Source organism: Paramormyrops kingsleyae, chromosome 7, assembly GCF_048594095.1.
Source record: "Paramormyrops kingsleyae isolate MSU_618 chromosome 7, PKINGS_0.4, whole genome shotgun sequence".
NCBI lineage: Eukaryota > Metazoa > Chordata > Actinopteri > Osteoglossiformes > Mormyridae > Paramormyrops > Paramormyrops kingsleyae.
In genome coordinates, this window is record NC_132803.1 from 18107967 (window position 1) to 18120197 (window position 12231).

Below are 12231 nucleotides of genomic sequence, written 5' to 3' on the forward strand. Positions count from 1 at the left end.
TATGTAATGCACCACATGCAGGTATAAATGCAATATGCACATCACTATCATTTTTACTTCCACTAGAAAGAAATAATGATTAATGATTAATACTCATATTTCTATCCATAATTAAGAATAAGTTAACAACCATCCATCTTCCAGTTGCTGATCTTGGTGGGGCCTGAAGCCTATCTCAGCCAACATCAGACACAAGGCAGGTTTAGACCCTGGAAGAGATGCCAGTGCATTACCATTTACACTCTATAGGCAATTTAGGGACATTAATTAGTATATCGGCATGTCTTTGGACTTCAGGAGGTAACTGGAGTATGCAAGAAAAACCTACCTGACACTGAGAAAACATGCAAATTCCACACACAGAACAGGGGATGGAACCCCCAACCCTGGTCGTCTGAGCAACCATGCAACCCATAGCTTCACACGCACACACACACACACACACACACACACACACACATATGTCTTACTGTGCATGAAACCAGAAAGACTTCAGAATTACTGGTTAAATCTGACCAAGTGACTAGACCAGAACATCAGTTCATATTATAAGGAATACAAATGATGCCACTGAATTTATCATCTCAAAGGCTAATGTCAGCTAATGGCCACTGTCTCTTTATTCCACCCCAGAGGTTGATACTGTTTTTTCACTTAGATTTACCACACACTGAACTAACAGCTGTTATGAACTGGTGCCAGTAGAACCACCAGCTCCATCAAACAAAACTAGTCTGGCTAAAGCTCCACGAACCATTGATCACAGCATTGCTGTAGACCACTGAGGGCCCACAGACCGGCCTCCACTGAGAACACTGTCAGGATCAGTCTTTGCTTTGTCCTGTTCTGTCCATGTCCTCATTTGACCAGCAGGTGTCACTGGCCATCCTGTGTTCTTTCCTCTGTTTAGTACCTCTCACTATCCCTAGTGAGTATGTTCATCTGTGGTACATCCACAAAACTTCCAGACAGTTTTAACCACTTGCCCGGTGGTGGGATGATCTCATTGGATTGCAGGTTAATTTTCAATGAAGTTCTCAGCTCAGAGTACCTACAACCTCCATATTACTCCATAAATCTCAGGATCAGGAAAAAGAGAAAACACCACCTGTTATAAATATACCAGTTGAAACAAATTTTTATAAGTAGATTGCCTTGGAACAGAAACTGTACATAAGCTTAATTAATTCATATGATTGCATGATTACATGCTTTATATACCTTACCATGTAATGTACCTTTGTAGAGAGTAGGGCACTGCATTGTCATAGATAAAGCTCTCTGTGTCCGATCAGGATGACTGGCAGGAAAATGTATGGCTGGGTCAGACAGAGCACTGAGGTTCTCATGGCAGTATGCATTATATATTAATGTTTTTGGATCCAAAAACATTATCCAGTATCAACCCATCCGGTGTGCACCCCAGCCTTATGCCCTGTGCTGCCTTGAATAGCCCCCCACCCGCTTCATGAACCTGACCAAGATAGGGAGCTACAAGATGTATGGATGGACTATTCCCAGTATAGAATAGCATATGTGCATCATATAATATTTGCTATGTATAAAAGTAGCCCAATTTTTTACAAACGTTTTATTTAATGCTAGCTATTTTAAATGCATTATAAAATAAAAATATTCAAATAACTTGATAAATATGAATTTGAATGCAAATGAAGCTGCTAGTCCGGACTGCTTTAAATATTTAATGAATTTGCAGGTAATTTAATTGAACTACACGGAGGTAGGCCTATTTCTCTAACGCTAACAGAAGGCAAGCAAACGCCTCCTACAAGCAACTCTGGTTTATTGTGTCCACAGCAACAAAACTATGTTGTGCAAACATCACACTGAACTGATGCCCAAGAACATACAGGTGACTGTTATCCAAATTTGCACTGTTACAACTGTTAACCAAAAAACAAAAACTACACAAAAAAGCAGTACAAACATTCATATGCAACCATTATCTATATTAACTATGCATACAGAGTGTAAGCCTCTGAACTCATCTGACTTTAATCTTAAACTTTTGTTCTGTAGATGAGATATGACGACATCAACATTAAAAGAAAGCTGAACGGTTGATTTTGACATTGGGAAGGACATTGCCATTGCAATCCCATAATAATTACAATTACTTGCTGATGCTGCACTGCAGAATAAGAAACGAAATGTTAGCTTGGTGTTCTGATAAAATTTCACCCAAAAAATAAACTCACTGCACCATGTGAGTTACTTTGCCTCAGTTTTATCTCACATAATAAGATCAAGTTTTAATGTACAGTACAAGCAATTTGGCGAACTTCAGTGATACAAACATTTAAAAAAATAAATGTAATCTTTTTATACAGTAGTCTATAAATAATATACCATTAAGTTTAATTCATAAAAAATCAATGAAACCATCTGAATAATTACCAAGGACATTTAGGTTTACCTGAAACGCTATATAAGACATTATTAAAATGAGGCATTCAGCTACTATTTTAAATATTTAGTGGTGATAGTAACATAATGCAAATGGACATATTTCCTTTTCCTGGTGTGTTAAACAGTGTGTAAGTCTTCACCTTAACATTCCTCTTCCTTCTGTCAATGTTTACACGCGATTAAAAGCCAACATTCTCTTTGTAGATCCATGTTGTCAGTTCACTGGTGGTATAATGTAATTCTGGGAAGCTGAACATTCTAGGCTGACTGGGACAGCACACTCTGATCTAAAGGTTCTGCGGTTTAACACTGAGGCTTAAGTAAGGGAAACATTTTCCCAATTCCAACTGAGTATAATAAAATAAAATACAACACTGTACTGTAGATACCCAGCTATCCTCCAACCACTTATCCTGTACAGCAGGGCTATTCAAATCACGGTCCTCAAGGGCCGAGCACTGCTGTTTTTCCAGCTTTCCTTTACCTGAGGGTCAGTTGTGAAGCCTCTGGCCAATTAGAGCCAGAAATTATTAAGCTAACTACCTGGGAGACTTGAAAACAAGGCCTGGATTTGGAATCGAGGGCCAGATTTGAATAGGGGGGCTGTACAGGGTTGGGGGGGGACTAGCCCAGGCAGCATAGAGGAGAGGCAGGAGTGAACTCTGGACTGGATGGCGCGCACACACACACACACACACACACACGCATGTAGGGTAAACGTATCCTTATGGGGACCGCTCATTCATTTCAATGGGAAAAATGCTAACGCTAACTATGACAACCTTAACCCCTACCCTGCCCTAACCATAACCATAAGTAACCTAACAAAATACAAGAGCTTTTGCATTTTTAGTTTTTTCATAGCAGTCACCGATTTTTATAAAATAGAGTTTTCCCTTATGGGGACCAGGAAACCGGTCCCCATAAGGGAAAAAAAAAACGGATATTTATCACGTTATGGGGACATTATGTCCCCATAAGGATAGGTAAACCCGCTCACGCACACACACACACACACATACACACACATACACATGCTACAGGCAATTTGGAAGCCAAATACCCTAACTGCATGTCTTTTGACTGTTTGGAGTACCTGCAAAATCCATGTGAGAAAACTACACACACAGAAAGTAGAGGCGTGATTCATAAGGCAACAGCCCTACCCACTGAGCCACATGGCACCGCACTATAGATATATTCAAGAGATATAGAGCTGCTATCAGATAAGATATCCGCAATCTATTTGGGACAAAAGACAGATTAACCTACAAAACGGTACCCTTATGGGGGTACTGTCCTCCAAAGCGGCCTTGCATGGAAGCTGTGCTCTATCCTAAGATGTGAATTAATTACAAAGCAAATGAAACTGGCAGCTGTTACTTACAGGGCAGGAGTCATTAATTAATCAAAGGTAATGTGAAGGCAAATTTTAATTAAGCTAAAAGAAAAGATAATTTCCAGGAAACTGGTATGAAAAGACTGAATATATGAGTACATATAATCTAGCACAGCTAAGGTGGGAAGGAGAACATCTAGGATGGGGAAACTGGGTTAATTTGATGAGAAGAAGGAGAAGGAAAGTGCAGCACACTGTGCAGGTACTGTAGACCAGGAATTTTCAACCTTTCGAAGTAGCCTCAACCTGGAGGTGGCGGGGGGGCGGGGGGACGGGGGGGTGTGCTTGGTAGTCCAGTGGCCCATTATAGGCCAGTGGTTCAGAAACCTGGATTTCACAGGATGTAAAAAATGTATGTAGGTCAATCAAACATCTATCCTGCTCCTTTCCATATCATACAAGCAAACGTTCTGCAATTCTAATTCGTATTTCACTGAATTCTTGCAATAGCAAGGCATAAATACACTGCGGATGTATATATTTATAAAGGGCTTGTGTTATTAGTTCTGTGTACAGAGGGCTGTTCGTCTTTGCTTTTGACAACATCAAGTGCAACCACTGAGAGGACATTGCCCATATGATCACACCCCACAGAACCATCGCTGCTTTGCATACCCTATTTGCATACTTAACAACAGTAATACTCATAAAATCAAAGACTTATTATGTATCCTAAAACATCCATTACACATGCCCTTCACACAATGTGCATTTTAATAAATGCAAAGCAGTAACCCTTTCACTGCAACTGCGACACAAACGGGCTCTGTTAACAAAAACGTTAAGGGATTTTACTTCAATCTCAGATATCAACTCTTACAAAAAAAACTCAGAATAGCCCTGCAAGCATGCATCAGCGGTGAGGACTACAGGGGTCTCTTCTCCTCCCACTCACTGGAGTCCACCTATGCAATTCCAGTGGCGTGGCTGAAACACTGCTGTAAGACGCATTATCACCAGAGCGATGCAGCTAAGAGCACTCATCTCAACACCTGCATTCGTTCTTTACACATGTTCCTCTACAGTGCCAAAAACATTAACTGACATGACTGGGACTGTCTTTAAGCAAATTGCAAAAGCCACTCCAGATTTATAATGGGTTCATTCGCTGTTAATAATACCAGCTAACACAATGTACTGCGGCTCCAATCAACTGCTCTAAAATGACATCATTTCGTTAATTAATAGTGTTGTTTTTTGTATGCGCAGCTGGTAGTATGTGAGCTGCATGTTCCTTTGAGAGGGAGACTGGATATGCAATGTCATACTGCATCATATCATGCAGCTACTCTGGGAATTATTTTTAGCTTATTACTGTTCTGCCCCATACACATATAAGGCTATGAGACCCAGTTCACCCTTGAATCCGTGAGAAAGCTTACGGTACTGTATTACGAAAAACACACCACAATTTTCATAACTGTTGTCTGAAATGTCTACTGATATCTTATATACTGAGTTACATCCATTCCAGTTTAAACAATATAATGGCTATTTTGGTGACATTAATGAATGAGAAATACCCATTTTCCTCCTACTCAGTTATCCTGGTCAGTGTCCTGGCCTACAGCCCATCGCAGGCAACATAGGGCACACAGGTGGGCTACACCATGGGTGGGATTTCTTCACAGGGCAGATGTACACGCACCCACACTCCATGGCCAATTGCAAGAAACCAGTTAACCTAAGTGGACACCATTGGATTGAAGGAAGACCCAGAGTACCCAGGGAAACTGACACAACACGGTGAGAACATGCAAATTCCACACACACAAAGTCCCAAACCTAAACACATGGGGCAACAATGTTTCCCAATGAGCCACCAAGCCATCTGGGTGTGTAAATCCATGTGGGGAATACATTGTGAAAACACAGGATTAAAGCTTGTTAATATATTTACTGACTTTTCACTACAGGGCACTGCAGGTGCAGATGCGTTTTCCATTCATCTTCAATAACTGCTCATCCAACAAGCAGTGAACTAAGTATATGGCGGCAAGAACAAGGGATAACATGAAGAGGATGTAGCCTATCACAGGGCACACGCACAGTTGCACAACACCAAGAACGATTTATCAGTCACCTGCCTGCATGTTTCGGGGAAAGCAGGGCGAACACACAAAATTAACAGAAATCAGAACCCAGCCCTGAAGGCGTGAGACCACAGGGCTACTGATTAGGATCCTGCATATTTACTGGGGAGCTTTACTCACAACAGAAAACCAAGCTTTGAGATGTAAAAATCTATACAGTCATTATGTAGTCATGAAATACCAGTAAAACTACTGCTATTTAAAATTCATTTTAAAAAGCATGTTTACTTGTAATGCATAAGTGTATTTGTGCATTTCTTTAAAAAAATAGCTACTTTTTATAAGTATTTATACCTGATTATACAATTACACTTTAAAAATGCTCACATGACCAGACTTTCCTATTCATATCTATGTTCTTATTCATTACTCAGATTCTTGCAGGTAATGTCTGGGTAGATACTGTAAAGCAGAGACAGATCCAAGGTTCTCATCACTGTCCCACCTGGGGGCCATTTATTCCCTGTTGCTCCCTGTGAGTGTGAATAAGTCAGTGTATTCTGTATACTGTATTACTGTTATGCACAGTAAGAACAATTACAATAGAATTAGAATAAAAACAAATAAAACAAGTAAAAACATGTGGAGTACAAAACTGAATAGTGCTTTATGCAGAACAGATTGTTATTATTAATGTGTGATTTACAAAGTTACAAAAATGATTTAGCTTTATAAATTTAAATCCAATCCATTTAATAGCATTTAACAGCCACAGAACATTTTCCCTAATAGAATACAAAATATTACGCCACTGATTCAGTTCAGACGGGTGTTGAGGACGTTATCATGTTCGGGGTATCAGATAGAGCAACTGAGCTGTTACTGAGGCTGATCTGCAGCCTCAGCCCATTTGCGTGCACGGCTAGCTAGCTTTAACGCTATTAAATTTCGGTGGGAATGCATTCCCCAGCCATAATGTGCGAAAGGCTAGACTCGCGGTTGGAGGTGAATGCCACAAAACGAACAGGCAGCCCAACTGACTTCCCGCTGCACAGCGATTACCAGCTCCCAAAGATGTCACAAACATCACTCAGTGGTCAAATCGTGTGTTAGAACAGGTTGCAGGCAGTATCTCACGATCTCCCAGCCATGCTCTCCCAGCTGTTCTGTGATGCAGGAAACTAATTTACACTGGGTTTTGGGTGGCTTTTTACAGTGCTGGTGTCAGATTGTGCATGTTGTAAAGGTAGATCAGTAAAACACATCAAACTACATTCCCTACACCATGCCAGTATACTTACAGAAATGTAAATTCCCAGCCAGTATACCTACAGGAATGTAAATTCCCAGCCAGTATACCTACAGGAATGTAAATTCCCAGCCAGTATACTTACAGAAATGTAAATTCCCATTGATGTTTAAATAAAATTAAGATATCAATTGCATCCATCCAGTTTCTAATCTCTTATCCAGGTTAGGATCACATGGGGACCTGGACCCTATCAAAGATGGATGGGATGCCATGGAAAATATCCATTCCTTTAAAAAAAATTTAATAAAATTCCCACTGATGTTGAAAGAGCCATTAGTCATACATCATAAAAACACTCACACCAAATTCAGTAGAGCACCCAAAGGCAGTGTTCTTTGTGTGCTGCAAAATGATGTGATGTTGGCAGCTATTCTTTCGCCTCATGAAAGAAAACATCAGAGGTCAGTGCTCTGCGAATGTAGCCCTGGCAAAATGTACACCAGCAGAACTGGAAATGGAAACGGCACTGGGCTTGATGTCATACAGCTGCTTTATTAATGTTTTCTGTTACGACAAAGGGCACTTTGGTGTCATGGAGGGGCAGCTGTAAAGGTATCAACTGAACACTTGGTTTTAAGTTAAACTCTGTACCTAACCTATTATAATAACTTTTTAAGATAAGTGTCCAAGAACAGGTTCTCCCTAAGAAGTATAAATGGAATATTTAACAAAGAGTGCTATTTGATAGCTGTAAACCAAAATGTAAAACCTATATATAAGCCTAAATCATTCTGAAAAAACTAAACATTAACATCTATAGCCACAAGCTAGATGAGGATAAGCAGTTAGAACAATGAATGATGGATTGATGGACAGATAGATGGATGGATGGATCAATATCCACAGACATATCGTCCACTCATCCATTCATCTTCTATACTACTTATGCAGTACAAGACTGTGGTGACATACAGTTCATGTAAAGATATATGTATCTATTTCATAATTTATATCTAAAAAAATATCCAATGGATTTCTTATGTACAGCTACAGTAAAATACAAAAGAGCACCAGCCCAACACAAACTGATCAAACGGTGTTTTCCATTTATTTCCCCTTCCTTCTGAAATCTTTAGAAAAACCTCAGTCGCTATTGCATCACTCAGTTCTTAGAATGTGTCAGTTATGGGATGTTGAAGATGCTGAAAAACAAAACATTTCCTGCTTTTCCCAAGCAGACAAAGAAGCACATTTTAGCTTTCAAGTTTCATATCCATTTTTTTTTATAAATATATAATATATTCACCTTGAACTAAGTAACATGTTGTTTACTTTTACTTTAAAAGTTTAATCTGGCAAGACTAATGCAAAATTTAAGGTGTTTTGACGTTTGGTGATAGTAGAGTAATTTATAGAGTAAAATACTAAAATATAAAAAGTCATCTAGTTAGACAACCTCACATGCTGCTGTTTCATTAACTACAAGCACATTTTTTGCAGTTTTCACTACTGTTATTTATAAATTTTTTTATATTAGAACCAAACCTGAGACAGACAAATGTAGTATGATTCCAAAATTGTCATTAATGTGTCTTTAAACCTTTTCAAAGACCCTATTACTAAAACTATTAATACCAAATAACACTATTTTGTTGGTATAAAAAGTTCAGAGCTCTCATAAAATAATATATTAATTTCATTATAAATATAATAAATATGTGCTTTGATTGGATATACCAGTCAACTAAACGTAGTATCACAATACATTACACAATACATAAGTATAACGGTAGTAACGTACTTGCTACTGGAGCACACTTAGACTTTGGGTGCGTTTAGGAATGAACAACTGGTCTTACATAATTTTGTCACGTGCATCTTTGCTTCATACGGGATATACGTGAATATTAAAACCTGAACGAGGAAACGGGATGCAGAACTGCTGCCGCCCCGATATACAGTACATGCCCACTTTTAGAACAAAACGATCAGTATATAGTAGATCGATATTATGTAATCATCATATAAATATAACACGACTTTTCTACTACCTACTAAAATGACAAACTATTATACATGACAAACCTATTGTGAGCTAAAAGTGTATTTTTACAATATTTAATAGTAAACATGTCTATTGTAGAAATGTTTACCAATACACACATTTATTTGTGCGTGCATGCACGTCTTTGTGAAAACATTAAACTTTATATCCTTAACCAGATTTTATTTTCAGCCAAAATGACTATAATTGAATTTTCAAAGAGTAGTCAACTGATATGTAGAAAACAAAACTTAAAAAATTCACAATTTCGTTAATATATGCTTAAATTGGAATTTAGTATTTATTAGTACCCTACAAGTATCTCCATTGAGTACTCGAATACCAGTAGTTCTGTGCGTTTCAAATAATCCGCCTAAACTCACTATTATTGTAAGACACGCAGTAATGGGTATCGCAAGTGCGGTCACAAGAATTACTGATGAATGGCGTTACTGAAGTGTATAGCAAGGGGATGAATTCCCATTTGCGTTAAACAGCTATATATATTAAACAGCCTGAACATACAAGCATGTCATGTTGTTTCTCCTTATAACATGTAGTCTTGCTAAAATGTAAATTTGATATAGACTAACGAAAAAAGTAATGTAAAAAAGGACAGAGTTGCATTACGCATATCTCTAGATTATCTCCATAATCCCCTAAAACATGCAAATCTACCTAACGATATCGTCTCTAGAGACAGAGGGACGTTGGTAAAATGAGAGTTCAAACTACACGTTTAAGCAAGACTTACCCCATTTTGGCTGATGTGTTTGATGGAAATGTAGTGCGCCTAACTGAAGCTTCCCACGGTGGTTATTGCTGTATTTCCCCCACTACGGCGCTGTGGATAGCCTCGACGGTGGCGGCGTTTTGATGAGGTTTTCGAGATTCGCTTCTCTTCAGTAATACATCATTTTAAATCCAGCTATGAAATATCGAGTTCAGATTAAATCCAAGGCAATGTATTCACTGTGTGCATTAGCAAATGTCAAATCAAATGCATTTTAAGTTCTTATTTGCAGGTGTGCTCACCCAGAGAAGCAAAGGCAAATGAAGCTACTTTGAAAAAAATCTCATTATAAATCGTTCTCTTTTAAATGTAACTGTAATTGTAGAGCACAGAGGGCTATGGTTTGCTCACAGATAGGAAGAACAGGGAGCGTTTGTGTTCATTGGAAGGGTCGCCAGCGTCACTGCCTTCTCTGATCTCCAAATGACCCTTAAATATCCACTCGGTCTGAAACACAGCGTATAACAACTCTGTGCTCTTTCATAACGCCCTCCGGTATGCACTTTCCAAAGCTGACACCTCTTCCAGAATGTATCCAGCTGCACCGCATATAGTTATCCTGGGGCAAGAAAAATGCTGAACGGTTCAATCCAGCTCCCACTTCAAGTTTAATTCGCCAATATTCGATCTTCATTCGTTCGTTGCCTATATTGCGGTTCTCTGATCTAAATCAGTCACATCAAAATTCCTCTACAGGAAATTATAATACAATGCGTACATGGACAATAAGATTAATTAAAAAGTATTTCGAAAAACATCAGACAAAAATTATGTAATGTACATTTGTCCTTCCAAAGAGAAATATTTTCAGTTTTCCGTTAAACCTATATTCTTATGGCTCCATCACCCTTTGTTTTTACAGGCAAGAACTGGATTCTTAGAGGTAATATTAGAGCATAAGTATACCTTTTATATTTTTCACCAGTTACAATATTTTATTGTCCTATCCTTATCAAAAGCTTCCTTTTAGGCGTATATATATTCCTGCATCCAATGCCATCTTATTCAGTATCTCTGTCCCCATCCACCGTTCACTGACAGTATTAAATGGACCAACGTCACTACGCCACCCTCCGCACTGACGTCATCACATGTTCTGGGACTGACGTTGTTTCTGTAAAGAAGGCTGACGTGCAGTTAGTTCAGGAACAGGTACAATAAAGGATGTAAACTAAACATTGATTTTCAAAGACTAATTATTATATCAAATACAATGTAGCTATGGTTGATTTTTTCCCCTCTGAACAATTAATATCCATCAGTAATTTTCAGGTTAATCTCTAATTATTGCATTGCACACATTTAACTTTTTAAATTGTATACATTAAACAGTATGTTAGGATAAGCTGGTTTTATTTAATAAGGTCAATTTTATTTTATTATGGTCTACAAATGCATTTCGAATGTAAAAATGGTGACAAATTTAATCAAATTGTGAGCTTGTTAAAACAGCTAAAACAATATATCCAAAAATTAATTATTAAAATAATAATTCCTTTTTTACATAAAAGAATATACTTATATTAATAGAATTATATACGAATAAATATATATATAATAATAAATATATAAATATAATATAATGTATTTTAGTGTTTTTTAAGTATAAGCCTATATCGAAATACACATGAAGGAACACAATTATCTGTGAATGAGGAAATATTACATCTTTAGAATCTGAGTGCTATATTTATGGGTGAGTCAAACTTCCATGCATCTTACAACAACTAATTCAGTGCAGGATTGTGTAGGGGCCTGGATCCTAACCCAGGCAGAATATTATTCAGGGTGGGGGAACACTTTAGATCAATGTTTCCCAGTCAGGTCCTCGGGGGCCCACAGTCTGTCTATGTTTTTGCTTCCTCTGAGCTCCCTGCCAGACAGTCCACATTTTTGCTACCCCCAAGAACATGGACTGTCTGTGGGTCCCTGAGGACTTGATTGGGAGACACTGCTTTAGATGGGCTGCCAATTAATGGCACACACTCACACACACATTGGGCAGCTCCCGCCACAGAATGCCTGTGGACTGTAGGAGAAAAGCCAGACCACGCGGGGAGAATGCTATCCATGGGGCCACCATGCTACCCAAACTCCATGTGGTGTACATTAAAACCTTTACTATGCACTAGTAGGACTGAAGCATAATAATAATAATAATAATAATAATAATAATAATAATAAAAATAATAATAATCCAAACAACCAAAGACATGCAGCTAGGCTAACATGTGCCCTGCAACACATAAGATATTCAGTGCATCCCTGGCTTGTACTCAG

The 12231-nt window shown here is 38.3% G+C and overlaps 1 protein-coding gene across 8 annotated transcripts in view; it reads right to left on the bottom strand.

Moving 5' to 3' along the window:
- LOC111849875 (homer scaffold protein 1) overlaps positions 1-10994 on the bottom strand; it is a 60386-nt gene extending 49392 nt beyond the window's left edge. For 5 of the 8 annotated variants that reach the window (XR_002839652.2, XR_002839653.1, XR_002839651.1 and 2 more), the window contains exon 1: positions 9913-10994. Coding sequence is in view for 3 of the 8 variants with exons in the window: in XM_023823158.1 (XP_023678926.1) it covers positions 9913-9917 (5 nt within the window). In the remaining 5 variants the exon portion in view is untranslated. The remainder of the gene's footprint in view (positions 1-9912) is intronic. The other 3 variants (XM_023823158.1, XM_023823157.1, XM_023823156.2) reach the window with 3 other exon arrangements.
- Between the last annotated feature and the right edge of the window lie 1237 nt (positions 10995-12231).